Raw genomic sequence first — 21,788 nt, 5'->3', positions numbered from 1 at the left:
CCCTCCCACTATAGGGCATCAACTTATTATTCAAAGCTCAAATTACCCAAGTTGCTTGACCCACGCTCGAGCCTCTGTAATTCTTCGAGTGCTGATTACGCTTCCTTACAATAACCGTGGTGTGCCTACCACCAGGCTTAAGTCTGTTAGAGTTGACGTTATAATTCTGAACGCGAGCTACGCGGTAAGCTGGCTAAGGAAATCATTTGGATAGAGAAAGAACGCGGAGATGAGAGAGAGGTTAGTGACCTAACTCGGCGGCGAAAACAACATAGTCGCTAAGGTGCGGAAACAGGAGAATCAGGCCAAAAGAAATGCTCAAAGGCCAATTATTAATGTAATTGATCTCTCGAAAAGCTGACGAAAGTTTCTGAAGTCATTACGAAACAGGACAGCACAAAAGTACAATTTGAATTTGTATCTTGGATAGAGGTATCGAGTTCAATTTTGTTCACCCGGAATTACTTTTTAAACCTTGATCTACTTACCGTTCAAAGGAAGATCAAAACCACTCGTTTGGTCATTAATTCCACTTTAAGACAGTCGAATTTCTTCCCCAATCTTTCATTTCAACCAAGAAATTTAAATATTTTTCTCAGAGTCCTTTAAATGATTGCGTGACACCGGAATTAACTTGTCACAGTATGTAAACATCGAAATTTTCAGGGATGGGTTGTTTCAAAGTTGCCTCCAATGAGAAAAGCACGAAAGCTGAACTGATTGTAGCGTCTAAAATGTATGCAAATTCTGTAGAATTGAATCCAAGTGAAAATCGCTGAACGAACAGGACCAAGCAGTCTCTATAAGTATAAGATGGACGGAGTAATCGCCAACGCAGCTGTGGAAACAGCGACAAGGGCCGCAATGGATTTGTCTCTGTCAGGAGCAGGATTTTCTATTTCACTCAAGATTGACAACCCCTGGTTAGCGGGAGCTGTAAGTCTTGGTGCATTATCGTTAGGTGCTTTCTACCTCGTCTGTAAGGGGCCCGCGGAGGGTGCCATAAAAAGAGCCTTAGAAAGGACTCTATTCGGCGATGTGGATCCTGAAGTTACCAATATCACAGATGGACATTCCATCTTGGTGGAATTGCAATGTCACTCAGAGATGAGTCTGTTGTTATTTCTGGAAGACTATGAGTCGAAAACAATCAAGTTTAGATTGGAAAAGGAGTTCAAAAAAATTGGATTTAATGATCAATTAGAAGTCGTTATTCAGAATGAAGAATTGGTGAACAAGGAAGCAACAGAGATAAGGTAAGGATTTAACACTTTGACTTCCTATAGTGATCAGAAAGTACTTTCTCTTTGCAATGTGAACACACTTTAAAGCAAACAGGTGGTGGGAATAAAGAAACATCAACCGAGGAATATTATTCGATTTCACACCAAATTCTTAGAACTAACTCTGTACGAAATGTGTGGCAGATTGTAAGGAGAATTTCTGTCAAGATCAAAGAAATGAAAGAGTTAATTGGGGGGCGCTATGCGGTTTAAGTTCAGGGAAAAATTGTTTTGTTGTGAAGTTGGATCCTCATTTCCGCTTGCAAAATGACCAAAATTAAACAAAGATTCAATTTAAAAAATGTTTACATTGAGGTTACGTAACCGTGCGGATGGTTTTCGTCAGAGATTAGCTTTCATAATTGATTTCTGGCGCAAGAAACTAACGAACAAATAAAGAATTAACAAACAAGTGAATGATGAATTAATGGATAGATTAATACATGCAGGCATGAATGATTGATAACTGAATATGTTTACTGCAGAGAGAGACATGCCACCCAGAGAAAAACGCTCTCATTAGAAAACTGGCATGAAAGGTATGAAGAACTCGCAGACATGATCAACAAACTCTTTGAAATGCAAGTGCATGCCCCCCAGCAAACTGGAAGGCCCAAGAATCCGAGAACTAGAGAACCTTTACATCAGTTACAACAGCTGGAGAAGGTCTTGAAGGAATCAACACTAGCGAACGACTTACGAGAAAGTGACAGTGATGGATTCCAGAAATCAAACGTTATATTGGAGGAGCTGAGCAGTGTTAAGGAAACATTAAAACGAGAAATGACAATCTCCAAGGGCTTGCGAAGAACCATTGAAAAGCTTCAAGAAGAAAACAGACAACTGGGAAAAAGTTCAGAGCCCGCAAATGTTCATGGAACAAATGATGGGAAAGATGAAAGTCTCCAGTTAAAGAGTTTGACCAGGGAAAAGACCGATGAGATTAAAGCATTAGAGAGTTATGTCCTGGAGCTGCGTGAAAAAGTGCATGAGCTGGAGAAAGAAAGCGAATCGTTGCAGCAAAAGTTGAAGAAAAAGGAGAAGGAACTTGGGCGATTTCAAGGAGACGTGACAGGTTGATGATAAAAAGATTGATAATAATTAATTTTTAGTTTTAAGTAAATCATTCCTTGAGGTGTAAACTGAATTAATTATGTGAGTAGCAAAAAACTCAAACACCAGCCAGTTATTCCTTGTACTTTCCCTTTGGGCAGAGCCTTAGACAAATCCTTGGGGTATTCACAGAGCCGCGCAAGCAAGACGAGGTTGTGGCCTCTCCTTTGAGACAGAAATTTCATGCATAAAAGTCTGGTAACTCTCTTACAGAAAGAGAAATTAAACCGTTAAAGCGACAATATTTAGTTTTGGTTCATATATTGTAGACTTATATTAAGGTTATCAATCATCAAGCAGAAAAAATCAAACGTTACGTTACGAAAAAGTTTAATCGTTTCTTTTCGTTAGATGCTCTCGTTTCCTTTCAGAAACAAAAACCACTGCACTGAAATGAATAGAGTTATTGATGAATATATTCACTGTTTTGCCTTGCTTCTTCATTCAGATGACGTCGAACCTCCATCTCGACCCAGGACCTCTTCGGGTACATCTTTGGGAGCGAGCTCTGGTTACCAGTCTGAGGAAGAGCCTGACGAATCAAGTAAGTCCTGGATTTTCGGTGTTGGTTAGCAACGTGCACGATTCTTGTGAAAATTATGATAGCAATACAATAAATGTTATATTTTAGTAAATATCAGTGTAAATATTCTGAGTAAATCTTCCTGTAATAACTGTTATAATTTCCCCCATAGAGATTTTTTCTTTTTAGGGAAACGCTGAATCCTTTCACCTTGGCACTGAGGTTAATGATTGTATTTTGAACTAGCTTTATCAGCAAGAAAAAGTTTCGTATACATCAACTTTTTTAAGAACACTTTCAATCTCAGTCAGACGACACTTAAATATATCTATGTAATGTTTTAGAATATCAAGCATCTATTTTTAAAATGCATTGCACTGATCAGTGAATCAGTGAGGTAACTTTCTGCTGATTTTTTTTCTATTGATCCAGGTTTGGAGATTATTCAAATGCCTCAATCTCAAGCCGTGCAGGAAGGGAAAACATTAGTGCTGAGTTGTCGAACCCGGGGTCTACCGGATATTCGTTACCGTTGGGTTAAGGACGACATTGAAATCCCTGGGGCCAATCGTTCGGACCTGGTGCTGAGCTCAATTAGGATGGAGGACTTTGGACGTTACTTTTGTCGTGTGTGGGATAAGAGTGGATCTGTTACTTCAGATATCGCTGAAGTCGATGTATTCCCTGCTCCTGGAATGAGTAAGTACTTTTTCCTGTTGTTTTTTCGTTGAAACAGAAAACAGAAAAAGGGAAAAAAAGGAGTTAGAGAACATTTACAAGATAAATCCTCTGAAAAGGGCAGAGATTAAGGAAGGCTTGCATTTGCTACACGAATGTTACTCGTGAATGTTCAGTTGAGAACTGTTTGTGACTGAGGGTCAGAATGCTGACGCCTTCAACTTTGCGAAAGGGACTTTGAGCGGACGAAACGCCTCGTCATACCAGCAACAAACCATTTTCATACTGAAGCATTTGTCAATTTTTTATTTTGTGCAAACATAATTTTTCAGGCTTTTTAGTGACAACCAAACAGGAATTCCAACCGACTTCATGTAAACAAGGCAATCAAAATGGCATTCGAAAGACGAGGATTCAAATTATCCCTAATTCTGTGTGTTAATTCATGAATAACCGAATGGATGAAGAAGTTATCTCAAAATAAATGAATAAATTTGCATTATATCTTTACATTTAAATCTCCCCACATAAACTCACCTCGAACCACTCATTTTATTTTGATCTTTACACAGGATTTAGAGGTTTACACGAGATAAACATAGAAACAAAACAAGCCATCATTGACCTACTCAACAAGAAGCGCCTTCCTGGCCTGGCGTCATGGAAGCAAGTGGCACGAAGGTATGGAATGAGAGAAAAGGAAATCTCCTTTTTAGAAAGCGGAAAAAACCCAGCAGGAGCTATGTTGGAGAGTCTGGCCTCCCTTTCGCCTAATATCACTGTTTATTTCATCTGTAAGACCTTTAAGGAGTCTGGACTCAGACGGATGGATGTTGTTAACGTCTTGTCGAGGCATGTTGTGACGCCCATGAAGTCAACTCGATAGAGCCAACCCTAATTTTCCTCAACCTAGTCAAAACAACTGATTAAGGTTGTGTTTTGTCTTTCACCTTGCATTATATCATTCCACGCTCGCTCAAAGTATTATTCGTTGAATGTGGAGCTCCTCCAGTTTAATGTTTTCCTAATTTAATTGTAAAGGCAGACACACGATACAGAAAAATAGCAGCAATTTTATTGCCTGATTTGGTTAAACAAAGAGTATGTGTTGAGTAAATAGTACGATAATCCTACGACAAATTAGAATAAATATAACAAAAAAATTCGCCTGTCAATAGTGATACTGAAGCTCAAAAGGCACTGGGAACGATCATGGATAGTACCATTAGCGGCCTCTGTCCCAAACCCCTTGCTGTCATGCGAACCGAAGGTCATGAAGGTGAATCTCCATGCATTCGAATGATTGCAGTTTATATTCGATAAATAATTGTAATAAAGAAAAAATCTACATCAGCTTCAAAAGTTTTTGACAATAATTCTGTACGTTCACTTCTTAAATAATTGCTATTTCAAAAAGTAGATCATGTGTGCCTATTTTTGTGTCAATTTATGTCAAAGTTTCTAACATTATTAAATAAATCCGGATAACACTATGTAAGTTTATGGCTGAACTTGACGCAACAACGTCACACAACGTCACACATTAATGACCACTCAGTTGCAAGGGTAATCTACAGAAATTCCGAAATTCCGCAGTTGCATCTTAAAAATTGCCCGCAATAATACTACCACAACCAGCTTATGTAAAATGCAACTTACATCAAAATTCAGGAACATTTTTATGATAGCCGAAGACAACATGTACGCGTGCTTTCATAGCAAGCTTATACAAATGTGCTTGGATACAAAAATCAGTCGTAATTGTGCATGTATAATACTTTCATCTGTTCATCTATGAAATCTGAAATACACGTTATCAAGTATGGACGGAAATCTCTTATAAGAAAGTTTTCCTGAATATGGTTTACTCAGTAAACAATGACTAAATCGCTAAAACTTGAAAACTCTATAAATACAAAAAATATAGAAAAAAATTGAGACAGTAATCCATATTTCCCCTATCAATACAGTCCGTTGACTCTAACACACTTGTTATGTAACCGTTTCCAAATTATCTACTTGTCTATAAAGGACTATAAGAATTTTAGTCAACATCTTTTCCAGTTGACAAGGTCCCATAAAAATAAACTACTCAAGGAAACATTTCAAATTATACAACCTCCCTTGATACTAAATTATTGCTTATGGCTCAAGATCTATAAGTCACACATACTCTGAAATTGTCGATGTGATGCACTGCATCACTGCATTCAAAAGCGTCACTAACTCTCCTAGAGACCATAATTGATCGCGACCTAAGAACTTCTATCAACAACTGACCCTTTTTTTAAACATTACATTTAAAACAATATCACGTAAAAAAAACTCTATAGACGTACGTCACCGCCTGAAATTGGAGCCGAAAGATGAGCTAGTAATACTTCAACAATGTCCAAACGTCGTATGTCTTTTTCTTTAAGTTCCTTGCAAACCTCATACACTGTAAGTTTCGGGTTTGACTTTGCTAGGAACTCGATTACTTCTCTTCCGGCTGTCTCTTGACTGTTTTCAAGAGAAACTATAAGATGATCCTCCATAGCATACTTGATAGCGAGTTGTTTCCAGGTCCGAATTCCCGGTTTTTTCTTGGTCAGAAGGTTTCCAACCTTCTCTTGAATATTGGGATCTACATTTGTGAGACATTTGAGCTCTAAAAGTAAAGAAAAATAAGGAGAATGGCAATGTTTCCTCAAATAACTTAAATTACATGGCGACGCTTATTGTGAAGAAATATGGCAGAATCTCAATTAGTTGACAAATATAACAAACTCCTGAGTGCTCCTCCTCAAATAAAGGAAATGGGTCAATAAGCCGACAGCAGTTACGTAATTAAAATACACTATTGGACCAAACATTGTTGACTAATGTTCTAGAATACCCCAGAATATTCCAGAATGTTCAGTTATTTACTTTGTAATGCACTTTTCGATTGAAGCCCCCTCAACCAACCTCCCGGGCAGGGCGGAGAAATAACCGCGTCATGCCAAGGTTTCACTCAAAAATTAGTAGAGAAATAAAGCAGATACGTTTTTTGAGGAATAAAACTAATTCTGGCGCACTTTGACGCCAATGCATCGACCGTGAGGTCGTCGTTTCAGTATTGAACTTCTAGCTGTCGTCGGCCTCTCCAACTCTGACGTTTGTGCTTAGGCTCCCAAATTAACAACGTGATTTCACGGGAAAACGGGGAATTAAACTGCGAGGCATTTCCCCAGGAAGTAAGCGTTAATGGAGAGAGCTGAGGAATGATTGGTTCTCCATCTTGGAAAATACGCTGAAATCAGTGGGTCGTTATTGTTTCCTGCTTTTTATTTGGCAGCGACGGCAGAGAGTAAGATGAGAAATGTTGGGCATTTTTATATAAACGAAGCTCGTAAACAGCAGTTGTGGTAATTACTTGTTGAGCTGTCAATGAAGTTGTGTCGCTGACTAGAAGTGTTTACCTTAACTTCAGTCACGAATGAACATATTTGTCCTCTATAGCTCAGTTATTTATCATTATGGAAGGTGAGTAGCATTGAGCTCCCAAATGCATAAATGATATGAAAATCACACATTCACAGCCACCTCACTGCTTCCTGTGGGGTGCAAATTGTCTCCTCCTGGGGGCCTAAGTAAGAAATTGTGTGTGGCTTATAATATTAACAGTACATGTAGTACCCAAAATAAATGGTAATTAGCAAATAATTGACACTCACTCATTCCATCACTGGGGATGACGTCTAGTTCTGCAGGGAGAGATGTCACACACTTCTCACTGTCACCATCATCATATTTTACTTCACACTTGTAATTGCCAAAGTCTTCCACCTTAACTGGATCCAAAACAAGGGAAGAGTTTCTTTGACCTTGAATCGTGGAGTCATCTTTGAACCACTGATAACGTACTTCTGTCTCTCCAGAGATGTTGCATTCAAATTTCACTCGTGAACCTTCTTTCTGTTCTTGATGTCTGGGTTGCACAACAACCTTGAAAGGTTTTGCTACAACTAAAAAAGTAATTTATTCATTATCTAATAACCCTTTAACTCCCATGAGTGACCAAGACAGAATTTTTCCTTATGATATAAATACAATATCAACCAGATAAGGGATGAGAATAAAGATAATATCAATTTGGGGATAATAAGTTGATCCAATACTAAATTCTCTGAACTAACATTACAAGAATTGTATGGTTGACAGTAAGGAGAATTACAAATTTGATCTGGGAGTTAAAGGGTTAAATGCTAAGCATTGAAAGGTCTCCCAGCAACTTAGTTCTGTGGGGGTGGGTAGGGAAGAGACCTTTAAAAGGTTATAATACACATAATTTAAAAAATACCAGAATTCAAAAGTTTCTTACTTTTAGTATCATCATCCTCTTTTGGATCCTAAAAAAATTCAATCACAATCAATGTGAAAAAAAGTTGATTTCCATTCATAATGGGTATAACAGTTTGATATTGCAGGAAGAAGTATGCACTATACTGATTTAAGATGCACTCATTAAAGAGAGCTCTTGGCTCTCTAAACTTTATAACAAAAATCATTGGTGGAAAATAAGAGTATACTGGAAAAATAAAATTGTAAGCTTGTGATTGTAATGTGGCCAAAATGGAAGTCATTGACAAAACTTTATCAAAGATGTACAACTATGATATTTCTACAACATAACTCAAACAAAGAAGAATATAAATGAATAAAGGAGGTAAGTTTCTAAAGAAAGTATGATGCTGCATTGGTGAAAGAGTATAACAGGGTAATTAAGTATTATCAACTGAGTTGATAATGTAAATTGGCCACTGTTGAGTTCATACCTGATGTTTTGAGTATCAGCCCTCCGCTCTGACAAAAGGCTAATGCTTGAAACATCAGCCTTTAAACTCTTTAGGTGGCCAATTTACAGTGTAGAATACAACAAGATTTTCTTTGTCATGTGATTAAGTCCAACTAATATATGGACTGGGTGTGACATGATTAAGGAGATTATGTACTTATCAAATAACCATACAATGTACTAGACAAAATAATTTGGTTTTATCAGCTGCGTTCATAAAGTAAAGTAGCCACCATAAAGAGTTTCTAAAGCTGACTTTTGTCTGAACAATTAATTGATTGATTCATGAGTCATCAGCAATATTATTAATTATGAATAAGAACTAATAAATGATTTATTGACTTATCACTGTAAAGTAGATCAACAAATTTACTCATCTACCTGAAAATTACACACTGTAATGAACAGTGTTACCATGGATACTGTTCATGCTAAGCATGTATAACCAACCTTAATTTTAAAAATCTGTTTACCCCTCAAGTCATCTTTTATACTATTCAAAAGGTAATTATTATATGTTAGTTATCATAGCATTAAAAACTAAAAATTTTATCTATTATTTCACCTACCTGAAAGTCTTCCTTGTTAGGGGTGCCAGCACCGGATGATTTCCTTTTTGATGCCTTGAATCTTATGGTAGGCACGCTGGACCCTCTTACTCCCTCTTGCACAATCTCTGTTCAAATAAAAGCATGCAATTGAGATTTTGACTGCAGAGTAACTTTCAATCCTCATAATACACAAGGCTACCTGCTGTGCAGACTTTAACTGAGCTGTTTATGAAATAAATCTAAAATAAACAAATCTTACCAAAGGCACAACTTAAATTATTTGAGGCAGACTTCTATGTCTCAAGACTATCTGATTCCTTTAATTTAATAAACTTGTAAAGTACATCATATCAATAATTCTCTTTCTTTACTACAACCTCCCACTTTTCTAGTGATCCCGTTTTTTTTCTATTGCTTTATCAAGGAAATACAAAGTCCAGCCATCAAATTTGTCTTTTCTTATGAGCTATTTTAAATTTTCTAGGTATCACCTTGAACTATAAAATGAAACTGCATGGAAAAGGTATATTCCACATTTTTTAAATGAGACTGTTCTCATTCTTTGCCCTTAATTGTGTTTGCTTATATTTTATCAACAAAAATTATTTAATCCCACATACTGCCAACCAAAATTAATTATGCAGGAACATAAAATACCAACCATCTTGCTCATCTGAATCCTGAAAGAGATAAAACATATATGATATCTCATGAAAGCTCATATTAAATATATGTGTATATACTAACAGCATTTATGAAATGAATACCAATAATTTGAACACTGCATCTGAGAGTGAGTGGTGCATCAGATTTCTCCTTAGAGTAATACTGCTATTAATCATTCATCAAGATCATGAGAATAACAGAAATGATTGACGCCTGAAGAAAATTTTGATTGTTTAAACAAATTCTCCTTGTCAGCACCAATTGATTTGTACGGAGATGAGTGTAGAGAATATGGATACTGAGGTTAGGGTGTAAAGAGTTAATTTGATTGGTTCTCTTTTTCACACTTAAAGTGATTATCTGATCTATTTACTGCTAGGAAATCTAGTGTTTTGTTTTGGAATGAAATTGCATCAAGTGTTCAGAAAAAGCAGTGTTATTACTGACATTAGATGAATGATAAAAAAATACTTGTATTGATGTAAGTAAAGTCTCAAGGTTATTAATTTATAAGTCACATGAAACTTAATACAAATTGCAGACAGTGATCTTAAAGAAGTGGATGTACATCAAGCAAAGTTTGTCATAAATACCTCTCCTAATAATGGCTGATAATGACCTTTGGACAGTTTCCTTACAAGACTTGATTTCCTAGGCACTGCTACACCAACATCTTAAATTTTTAGGGCAGTTAAAATAATTAATGATTTCACATTGTTTATAATAGTATAATGATGTAATGCAAAATACAGTTTTGACTGAAGTAAACCTATTATAGGTGAGTTATTAGCAAACCCTCCAAAAGCATGAAAAGAAAGGTAAGAGCTATGATTTTTCATAACTACACTGTTTTCAGTGTGAATAATTCCAAATTATATAATTTTATCCTGAAATCTAAGCACTACTTAATATACCGTTTTTGTCTTGCCCTTTATTTTCATCACTGTCTTTCTCTATGGATCCTAAAACGCTCTCACTGGCACTGTCTTTTGATGCTGAAACAGTTATCAAGAAAGATACATTTCAAATTTTAGTTGCCAAATGTTTCTATCTAAAACTATGCATGATTGACACATTTATTTGAGTTGACTTGTGCATGTAAACATCAAGTACCCTTCTTTAGTTGCAATTAAAATTACAAACCCTGCATGTATTTAAGTAAGGAGAGTTTAGATTTGAATCAACATAGAACTCCATAGCTGATAAATTATATTTTCTCTTAACCTGGTTGCATTGGTGATCACAGCTGATTAATATTAGATGGTCAAGTAGTGTAAGTAAGACATTGTCAGGAAAGTTATTTTTCAATCTTTGCAGAAATCAAAAGAGAAAATGAAATAATAATGGTGAGTGATTGACAAAATCAGATGACTGCAAAGCAAGAATCTGATTTGTTAATCAGGAGTATGACTACAGACAGATTTGGATGACACAATTTATTATAACTGTTACAATCTCTGGAAGAAACAGAAAATAAGAACAAACATCTCCATTAGAGACAAAGTCTACAAAATTCCTTTATGGTGGCTGCTATATATGGTTAATGTGATCAATTCTGTGATTGGTGGATGTAGCTGAGTGGACTTTAAGCATGATTGGCTGCTTCAACTGTCCAACTACAGGTGTCTGATTACAGCCAACTGTCTGATTGCACTGTCCCATTACAACTGTACAGAATGATTAGTGAAAAATAAAGCACCTAATACACCAATAAAATTTGATGAAATTTTAATGGTTATGATTAAATGTAAAATTACTTTAATGAGTGCATGAAACTTATTGGAAAGTGTGCCCCTTAATAGCTTATATGCAATGTGAAAGAAATCAAATGAGAAACTTTAATTACTGGATGCATAAAGTTGATATCACTCTTTACACAATCTGCTGAATTTATAGTTTTTCAAAACATTTTATGCCCCCCTCATCGCACTATTGGATAATGATGCTCACATCACTACTAAAACTTCTATCAACTTCTTTCAAACTTTTGAAATGCAATTAAAAATCAATAGAAAGATATATACATCTGTATCTATATACACTTGTTTTAAAAATGTTGCAAATTTGAAATTACTTTTTGAATATAGACATGATCTCTTTCTTCACCAAAAAGGCTCTTTTTCCATTTATTTGGAAATGTACAAATATATCTACAGATGCCCATTTTCAAAAAATCTTTGCAATTTGAAATAATGAAATATATAAACTTTTTTTATCATCAAAAAGGTGATGCATGATGTATGATGCATGCAAATTTGCATCAAAGGAACAATAGTTTTTTTCTGACGGCAGTTATTGACAGTAATTTCCTTTTGAAAATTGTCCCCATAATTTACGTCAACTTTTTAATGAAAAAAAAGGTTTTCTATATATGTATTTCATATATAGTTTCAAACTGCAATGTCTTTTAAAATGGGTATATATATTTTACATATATCATATACATATGGTAAATAATAAATATATATTACCTCCTGCTTCTTTACTAATTTGTCGTTTTAAAATACGCTTCTTTCGTAATTCATCCTTTGGGTTACGCAGGTCATCTACTTCATCATCTTCTGAAGAGGATGGAGCATAACCTGAGTTGATCTGTAATGCTTTTACTATAGGGGATGGTAATGGCACCACAGTACTGGAATTTGACAGTGTGGGTCCTTCGCTAGCATAGCTGGTGTCTTTCAGTGCTGACAAATTGAAAAATATATCAAATTATTTAAAAATTAAAACAAAGCTGTCATATACAAGATTGTTTGTCAACCAATGCAGTTAATAAAAAAATGCCATGTGTTTATAAATTAACATAATTTATTTAAATTCAAAGAAAAAAAAACAGGTTTCAAAGCTGATTGATATATTGACCTAGCTCTCCTGTATTTCCTGTACAAGGCAAAAATGAAGAGCTGACAAATAGCCAGAAAATTGCAGAAAAGCAAGTTTAATCAGCTGATTTTCATGGTAACATCAGCAATTCTGTACACTGGTGGTGGTGTTAAAAGGTGTGCATTTGAGCCCTTGCTGCAGGGTAATTATAATGTAGTAATCTTGTGTAAAATGGTACTGTATGTTTTTCTCACAATCATTTTCTGACTCCCTAAACAGTCACTGGGTATTGTAAAACTTGAAAGAAACAGGTGGTGGACTGGTATCAATCCAGCACTGAGGAGTGATAACCTTCCCTAATTGCCATTTACTATTAATAACAAAACTGGTCTTTAAAACTAGGATTAGCTTCAGCAGCAAGGCTTCTTGATAAAACCTTAAACCTAACATTTTTAACTATACTCTTGCTAGAAGGATTGGAAAACAACTCACCTTCGCTGTTATTACCATAATCAATCCCCCTCTTTCCCCTTTGTTTCTTCCTTCTAATTATCCAACATAAGAATCCAACAATAATTATTAGTGCAGTGACAAATATAGAAGCCAGCACACCAAGTACTATTGCGATAGTATTCTGAGTGCTGCTCTTAGTAGTATCACCAGGTACTTTTCCGCTGGTAGCAGGAGGGGCTGATTTGTCATGGTACTGCGTCATACGTGTCACAATTGCTGGCAAGGTTGTCCTAGTAGTTAGATGCACTGGAGTGCAAGTCTTATCCAATCGAATGCTACAGTATTGACCAGTAGCATTGAAGCCATGTTTGATACATTCTGGCTGTGGTTCATCTTTTTTGTCAAAACAACAATATGAACATTGTTGACAGCTGTGAGAGACCTCAACAAAGAAGTATCCCTTATCACATGTTTTATTGCAACTTGTGTCCGATACCCTGGTGCAACTGGCAGATGCTATCTCATGAGGGGCACACTGTTGACAGTTTTTACAAGGGGAGGAGTCTAGCTCGGCAGAAAATGTGCCTGAAGGGCATACTTTGCAAGATATTTCAGACATTCTTTCATTTGTAAGTTGTGTTCCACATAGAGGATACAATCCCCAACCAGGATGACATGTGTCACAAGGAAAGCACTTCACAAAGCTCCCGTTTGAGCTGACAATGGTATACTTGTCATCAGGACAGATTTTACAAAAGACGTGATGTACTTCCTAGCAAGAAGAAAAAGGAGAAAAATGTGTTTAGTAGCCATGGTTTGCTTTATGCCAAGTCTCACCAGGTTGCTAAATAAGTGGTTTTAATCAATAGGTCCCTTAAAGATTCATTCATTATTCATCAAGCATTCTACTGAATAATTGTTTGCCATTTATGTAGGCCAGTCACCCCAATGAAATTTTTTGTTTCCCATAGCCAACCATTTTGTGTAAGTCTTTTGGTAACTCAGGTAAAAAGGAAAAAGAACAAAAAAAAAAAAAAAAACTGAAAGAAAAGAGAAGTCAGAGAGAGCCTGATGTATGACTTCATAAAAGTCTGGATGACTGTGTCAGTAATGCTCATCATTTTCTTCACCAAATTGTTTCACACAAAATATACAGGCAAGGAAATTTGGTATAAAATAATGTGGATTTTTATACAAGATAAAGTCTCTATCACCTGCTTTCAAAATAATATTGTGAGACTGAATTAAGATTTCAATTGATATTTTGCAGGTATTTAAGTCAGCTGTTTAACTTGAATTTTTCTTGGTTTACTTCTTCTTAAAGAAAAGGGTTGTAAAGGTGATAGGAAGTGTGCAATTTCATCCGTTTGACTAAGGAAGCACAGAACATATTAGTAGAGAAATTATTCATATGTCAATTTGCAGACTTTCAATGTCAACAACACTTGCAAGGAAAACTTCAAAAGCTTCCCTAACTCTCATTAACCTCTTGTCAATTCCAAAACAAGTATCCTCGTCAAAGTCTGCAGACTTCATTTTCGTTATTTTTTTCCATCCACACACTTTCAGGGAAAAGTTAATTCTCAAAGAGAAAAATTGCCAAGGGCAACAAATTAAGAAAGGAATAAATGTGGCTCGAGAGATCTTTTTAAATAAAATGATGTATTACATGTGTGTGGTACAAGACTAGATTTATATTTCTGTATCTCGATCAAACAAAGTAAATCAATAGATAAATTTGATTTGACGCGTTTCAAATTAGATCATGATGAAAACTTAAAGATCACGCAGCTTGTGTTCTCCACTTGCTCAAAAGGTTTCAAAGGCGTAAATAATTAATAGATTTTGGTGACAGATTCTTCTCCATTTAAAACCCATCGCGTTTAAGTGATAGAAGCTGATGTGCTCATCAAATCTCTAGATGAAAGAAGAAGATTGAGCTTTCTTGAACAAATTAACTCATTTCCACACTAATTATGGATGTTTTAATGTAATTAAGTTTCTTAACAAATATGCCAAAGAAATTAAAACTTATATCACTTACCAAACAGAAGCAGGAAAAGACTAAAAACACAAATACTGACTGCATAATGATCCAGTGTCAAATACGAGCTTGTCTCATTTGTCTGCAGAGACAAAACAACGTAGCAACAAAAGCTTCGCTTCACGTTTGGTTAACAACCCTAGACTCTGCAAAATGTTGGTTGAGTTAACACTCTTGTAATTACACCGTAAAATAGATTATAAGTGAGTTGTGTTGAAGATGAGAGTCGTTAAAAGTCAAATTGGCAGAAAGTAACATGAAGCAACGACGAAATCCAAGAAATCTTCCAAAGAATCCCTAAAACTGAGTTAGAGTACTCGGCCCGTGAGCAAAACGCACGCTGTTCGCAGGTGTATAACGCAAGAGCAACCCACTAAATGCGCGATCACAGAGTTAACTCAAGAATCATCTTTCATACAGCATACGATTACAAACGATTACCTGATCTGTAATTAAATTAGAAAAGAACCGTCATTTTCCTTACGAAGTTAATTTCAGATGTCTGTCGCGAATTCAGCTGAGCTTGCAAGATAGTACAACGAAGGCGGAGTCACGAGACTTGCTCACTCAGCCCCATGCCCGCCGCATCTTTATGTCACGCAAGCAATGCGGAAGTATGTGCGGAATTTCATTGGCTTTTAATACTGATGTCTAAAATGAATGGTAAGAAAACCGTAAGCCTAAGATCGTCACACAACGCTTACCTCGAAGGAGCATGAAGCACAAACAGACCGGAGGTCGTCAAATTCTACGATGGAAACGAACAAGGCAAGCAACCTACGTCGAATGCCGCTAAACGTTCTGTTAATCAGCTTATTCGGCGATGGCGTAAACTTGGCGCTAAGGAGACATATTTCAGTCTCACCAAAGTTATGTCTGACTCGACTTTCGAAAACTTGAAAGCGTCTTTGTCGAGTTTTAAGATCAAATAAATTCACAACCGTGTATAATTCTGTGTTTACATGTACTTTATTAGTAAAATTGTACAATAAAAACACAAGCGACCCGTGCTAAAATCTCACCGATCATACTAACTGTCACATCTAGAACAACGCACCTGGGCAAAACACTTTTTATCTCCTGCAATTATAATGATTTATTCCTGACGCATGCACGAACGGTGGCCTATTTACATCTTTGTGACAATAAGACTAAATGAGGCAGTTCGTGGCTACCACGCGCGACGAACCATGAAACATTTCCTCTCAACAGTGATAGTTGAGCGGAATAACAGAGTTGTGGAAAGACTGGATTGAGTAATGGTGTCCGCGAGTTGGTTGTCGGCGAGTTGACATGTCGACGAAGTGATCGATAACCGTCGGAAAAGACGAGTTACTAATTAACTAGCTCGTCTTCTAAGACTTTTACAATATTGAAGCAATTTTTTTCTTTGAGTGTTTTGCAAAAGCTGTAAACTTGTAAATCCGGTTTAGATGCCTGTAGAAAGTCCATAACCTGCGTTCCAGGGTCCTGTTTAGTCTCCAAATTTTTCACTAAATCCTTATTCATTCCGTAGCGATGAGCTACTTCCCTCCATCCACCAACACCTGGAGCTGTATTCTCAAGAAGCACAGCAACTCGTTTTTTTGTATCAAATTCGAGCTCTCGTAGAGTCTTTAATTCTGTCGGGAAAAAAATACGATATTCAGTGCCAAACAAAAGCTACAGAAGAAGGAACCAAACACAAAAATGGAATCATATGTCCAGCTGTAAGTCAAAGAGAGAAATGAGACCCTAAAAGGAATGCAATCCAGGCCTAAAGTCTCCAAAATATCGCGAGTCGTGACTGAGAGTAGGGGCTGTAGTAAGGAAAATTTCCATGTTTACAATCTGAGAACGGTTCACCAAAAGTTCTGCTTTTGTGTTCTGTTTTTGTGTGAAACCTGTGTTTCATTAAAAAAAAAAAGGCACAACAATAATTCTCACTTTTTCCAAGGCCTGGAGTAACGATCAATTCTGCGGGTTCTGACTTAACCAGTTCCATTCCTGTGTCACCTGAACGAGAAACCTGGCATCTGTACAACCCGAAATCTTGTATTCTAACAGACTCCAAGAGGAGAGTGTCCGAGGTTTTTCCCTCAAGTTCTTGGTCATCTTTTAACCACTGGTACGAAACTTGAGTTCCACCAGGTACCTCACATTTGCATGAGAATTCCACACGAAATCCATCTTTTTGTTTTTGACGTTTAGGGTGCTGGATAATTTTTATCTGCCCTATAGTCAATAATACAAAACATTTACAATATGGAATTGGGTATTTCAGGTTCATTTAAAAGCAAGGATTCATAGTTTGACACATAGTTTGGCTATGTTTTATGTATATGATATGAAGTTACAAACCATCCTGCTGCCTGGATAAATCAGGTGTTCCCTTGGGTGACACACGAGGTGTTCCAGCGTTGGAATGAGCATAACCAGGATTCAGTCCAGAGAAAACTGGGTGAAGTGTAGTGCCACTGGAAACTTGTGTAGACTCATGGTTGTATTTTCCACTTTCTGTGATGTAAAACATTTGGGAACATTAAATAATGTATGTTTCTAGTTAAAGTATACATCAATGGCAAGCCTTACATCTCAACATTATCAATATTGCATCATGCCTGCTGTTTGCAACTATGCATACCCCTCAATGAGGAATCAGGTTACACAGGGACTCCACCTTTGTAGTATAAAATTAGATTTGATACAAAACAAGTGAAAATGTTACAAAGTGCACTCATCATCTAAGATGGCCACATATCATTAATGGATCACACTAAGGCCATCATATAGTGTTTTAAATTTATGGTGCTGAATAATTATTTAGGACTCAGAATTGCAAGGGAAAATTAATGATAGCGTAATGTATTCAGTATCTCTTCATAGCTTTGACTTGGCACCATATGTGTTAATCAGTAGCTATTGAATTCTTACGTGTTGGAGTTGTCAGATTACTGTTGTCAAGCTGAGGGTCAGCACGTCCATTTATGTGAATCATTGGTTGGGCCTCATGCTGCTTAATACCCTGCTCAGGATTGGTGTCCTCTGACAGGTTATTTTGACCTGCATTTCTTCTTTTAAGTAATACTGCAACAAGTAAAATTACTACACCAACAAGTGCACCAATACAAATATACAGGATGTAAATTGGCCTAAATTTTCCTGAATCTCCAGTATTGCTGCTAATTGAAGGTTTTATGGTAGGACCACAGTTTGTATCCATTCGCAGGCTGCAGTGTCTTTTTTCAAGGCCATGTCTTACACATTCTGCTTGTATCTCATCTTTTCCATCAGAACAACAATGAGAACACTCATGACATGCATGTGATGCATCCTGAGCATTATAGTAATAACCATATTCACAAGTTCCACTGCATTTGGTGTTTGTATCACTTGTGCAGGATGTTTTTTCAATCTCATGTTCTGCACAGCGCTGACACATATAACAAGGAGAAGAGTCATAAGTGTCAGAATATGTTATTCCATCATGGCAACGCTGGCAATAAGTTTCATTCACAGGGCTTATAACAATACTTCCACATTTTGGTTCCAGCCCCCATCCCTCATTGCAGACTCCACAAGGCTGACATTTTTCAAAGTTTCCATCAGCACTTTTAACAGTGTATTGCTTTCCATGACATATTTTATTACTTTCACAGAAATCTCCCTAACAGAGCAAAAAGAGCATAATCAAATTAAATGGGTTTAAAACATAAAACTATAAACTGTTGCCCACAATTTGTTTCACTCAGAGATTGATGGGTAGGATGCGAGAAAAAAAAATTTTCACTCTTCTAAGTCACAAGATTTTCACACTTCTAAGGCACAAGATTTTTCTTTACTGGGAGTTCCAGGACCTTTCATAGAGGACCTAGTAATTTAATAACATTCACCAAGATCTCTCAAGGTGTCTCAAACAGCTCAAACATATTTTTGTATCCTATTTTCTCTCTTGAGTATGAGGTTCAAACGAAATTACATTGATCATCTACTCTTGGAAACAAGTAGGCCTTTCTAATCTCAGAGGGATGTAAAGGTATGTCCAAACATGTCTGGTAGTAACAGATATGATAGGAAAGGCCTCTAGCTAGGAGAAAACAACCATCCTTAAGTTAGTAGGTTTTTTCTCCTTCCCCTTTGCGAACGGTAATTTTTCCTTTCACAGACTTCATTCGATTAAACTATAGTTTACATACTACCTTACACTACAGTAATTCATAATCACAAACGTCTACAAAGAAGTAACAATTTTTTTCTAGCAAGATGACGTTAACTCGAATGTAGTTGAAACACGTTAGTTCAACGTACAAAATAACTGTTAGCGTGTTTGTTGATTACTCAGCAGGTCACGCTTTAATTACTAGACTAAACTGACAGGCACGGAAATAATTTTACTAACTTGCAAACAAACGCCGAAGATCAATAAACAAATCGATAACGTCGCTTGCATATCCTTTCTTGGATAATTCCTCGTGTAGCTGGGTTGCTAAAGAGAGAGTGAGAAGGAGCGAAAGGAAACATTTTTGGAACGCAATATCATGTTATATAGCTTTAAAAATATCAATTACCTTTCATTAACAAGGTGATTAACATGCAGAAGCGAAAAGGCTCGATCACTCCAAAGAATGGTTAGAGATGGTTGCTATGAACTGTTCAACCACTCTGAATTCCTTCCCTTACCTACAGCGCTTAATAGTAGCACTTAGCAAGTTAAATGTTAGTTATAGATAATATGGTGAAAGAACTATCAGAGTACTTGTCGAAACACACCGAATCAATTAGATCTCACCAGCAAACGTACGTCAGCATTAATCATTAATCAACTATCTTCACAAGTCCATTTCTCCTTTATATTTTCCAAAAATACAGAATGGATTACATGAGTGGCAAAAGAAAGGAACAGCCTTCTAACCTTGGAAAACTCCGGTATTGCGTAGCGGCTGTTGGTGAGGGGGACAACTGTGCTCAAAATTGAAATAAACTTACTTAATGACGTCACAGCAAGGAAGAACACTGGCGCCAGGGCTAGCCGGCTGGGTCAGTATCAAACATACTCTTAAACTCGTAAAGCTAGAAATACAAAGGAACTCTTAAAATGGAGAACTAAGAAGGAGAAAAAAGAACGAGAGTAAAAAAAATCTGCGAAGCTCTAATAAACCTAATTAAGGCAAAATGTTACCAACTCTGGAGTTGTCACGCAACAGTTTCGATAGTCGTTTACAAGGTTGCCTTGATGGGCGATTTCCATGACACAGTCTAAACACCTTCCAAATGGATCCAATTATCCGTCTTAGAACAGCATCCGGCTCAGAGTGAATCAACATAACGTAAACCTTTGGTTATGCTGAGATAAAACAGCTAAATCAAGTCTAAGGAACCGGTCATTAATTATCTAGAGGCAATGGGGGGAGGTAAAAATAAGAAAAATATGTTGGAGAGATCAAAATTTCTATGAGCCCCTCCCTCACCCCGTCCACGACATGCAAATAACAAGTGATTCCCCCCCCCCTCTCTATTCAATATTTACGTGATGACCTCCCAGCCACCTCAAATCTCCTCATGTATGACTAGTAATGATTAAATTTCATGTCACATACAACCTTTTGTAATGATTACTTTGCATAACAACGGAACTAACCTACTAAATCACAAAATTTTCGTATCGTATAACAGTCAAATAAGCCAATATTCAGTCTCCGAGGAAGAACTTAACCTTGAGGTGTTGAAAATCTTGCACTCTAGTTTTGATGCAGAAAGGCTGAAACACTTAGTCAACCGAGGCTTCTTTACTAAGAATGCCCTTCCGGCTATAGGGCAAATTTTGGACAAGTTATGCATATATATATATATAATAATGTACATACCTAACGTTATTAGCAACTGAAAATTAAGGTCGTTGAATATAGGAAAATATTTATTGACTTTGTGTTAGATTTTACAACTTATGACTTCATGGTGAACACATATAATAACCATGCAAAAAAATAATTGTCCAATGATTTTCCTACAGCTGTAAAACGACTACTTTTTGTTGTTATAATTTGTTTAATCACTTCTTGGTTTATTGATGTTACGAGCATTTTGTCAAAAAAATTCAGTTAAACCAAATATTAAAACAGATGGGTCAGGATTCTTTATTTACTTAAATTTGAGGTAGTATTGACGAGGTTAGAGTACAAGCAGTATTTCTGTGAAATAAAAATCACTAAGTTGTTCAAAATAGTGGCGTTTAACGAAAGAAAACAAAGAATTAACACAAAATTGAAAAATTTAGCATTTCTATTTTGCATTGGTTTTTTGCACTCCATTATTTAACTGTGTTACCCACCTTGGGCAATGGACCACTCAATGCAACTCAAACTGTCAAACTGCTGACCCCACCCCCAAAATTCTTTACTTAAGGTTTAGCCTCCCGTTAGCCAGTCTGAAATAGCCCTGGTCCCCCCCCCCCCTCCTTTTTTTTCTCTCCCTCCCTCCCTTACATAAATAATGAATGGTGTCTTAATTGATACCACGTCCATCTAAGTCCCAATCCCTTCAGCAAAGTCTACGACTTGGGAGTAAAACTAACTGAGATAATTTTTTTAGATTATTTTCTTATTGAAATCAAACATTCACAGATTCTGAAAAGAAAGCAATGCATACCAACGTGTTCGTTCATCCAAGCTTTCGCTGCACTTGACGGCTTGTTATGTCTATCGACTGGGGCATTAGGACAAGTGGTGTTGTCGTGTCTTCGTTGTTTCTTCGATATTTCAGTGAACAAAATAACGTATATTGTGCTGTAAAAACTAAGGTTTACGGCGAAACTATGTGCGTTGTGGTTTTTTGTTGGCTTAGACCCTTCCGTCACAGG

General features: G+C 36.6%; 3 protein-coding genes across 5 annotated transcripts; 1 reads left to right on the top strand and 2 right to left on the bottom strand.

Annotated features, from left to right (window-relative positions):
• Positions 1-72: 72 nt before the first annotated feature.
• LOC131776466 (kinectin) lies at positions 73-4,657 on the top strand. 2 transcript variants are annotated; one of them, XM_059092648.2, is made up of 6 exons: positions 73-240; positions 754-1,256; positions 1,769-2,358; positions 2,845-2,940; positions 3,352-3,618; positions 4,170-4,657. In XM_059092648.2, the coding sequence occupies exons 2-6, from the start codon at positions 814-816 to the stop codon at positions 4,481-4,483; spliced, it is 1,710 nt and encodes a 569-aa protein (XP_058948631.2). In that variant the 5' UTR covers positions 73-240; positions 754-813; the 3' UTR covers positions 4,484-4,657. The 2 variants fall into 2 exon arrangements, with proteins under 2 accessions (XP_058948631.2, XP_066017041.1); XM_066160944.1 differs by having other exon boundaries at positions 73-283.
• LOC131776465 (uncharacterized) lies at positions 4,651-15,518 on the bottom strand. Of its 2 annotated transcripts, XM_066160942.1 has the most exons (11): positions 15,395-15,518; positions 14,954-15,035; positions 12,949-13,681; positions 12,105-12,320; positions 10,548-10,628; positions 10,227-10,306; positions 9,629-9,647; positions 8,986-9,092; positions 7,943-7,970; positions 7,296-7,586; positions 4,651-6,247 (listed from the first exon to the last, which is right to left on the bottom strand). In XM_066160942.1, the coding sequence occupies exons 2-11, from the start codon at positions 14,996-14,998 to the stop codon at positions 5,925-5,927; spliced, it is 1,923 nt and encodes a 640-aa protein (XP_066017039.1). In that variant the 5' UTR covers positions 14,999-15,035; positions 15,395-15,518; the 3' UTR covers positions 4,651-5,924. The 2 variants fall into 2 exon arrangements, with proteins under 2 accessions (XP_066017039.1, XP_066017040.1); XM_066160943.1 differs by lacking the exon at positions 15,395-15,518 and having other exon boundaries at positions 14,954-15,371.
• A 764-nt stretch (positions 15,519-16,282) lies between these two features.
• Positions 16,283-19,900, bottom strand: LOC131776531 (uncharacterized). The gene is made up of 6 exons (XM_066161702.1): positions 19,845-19,900; positions 19,332-19,418; positions 17,867-18,599; positions 17,294-17,449; positions 16,880-17,167; positions 16,283-16,575 (listed from the first exon to the last, which is right to left on the bottom strand). Exons 2-6 carry the CDS (start codon positions 19,380-19,382, stop codon positions 16,289-16,291), a joined length of 1,515 nt encoding a protein of 504 aa, XP_066017799.1. The 5' UTR covers positions 19,383-19,418; positions 19,845-19,900; the 3' UTR covers positions 16,283-16,288.
• Positions 19,901-21,788: the final 1,888 nt, after the last annotated feature.

Source organism: Pocillopora verrucosa, chromosome 14 (genome assembly GCF_036669915.1).
Source record: "Pocillopora verrucosa isolate sample1 chromosome 14, ASM3666991v2, whole genome shotgun sequence".
Taxonomy (NCBI): Eukaryota; Metazoa; Cnidaria; class Anthozoa; order Scleractinia; family Pocilloporidae; genus Pocillopora; species Pocillopora verrucosa.
Note: the sequence above shows the minus strand (reverse complement) of the source record. Positions and strands in the feature narration are given on the sequence as shown.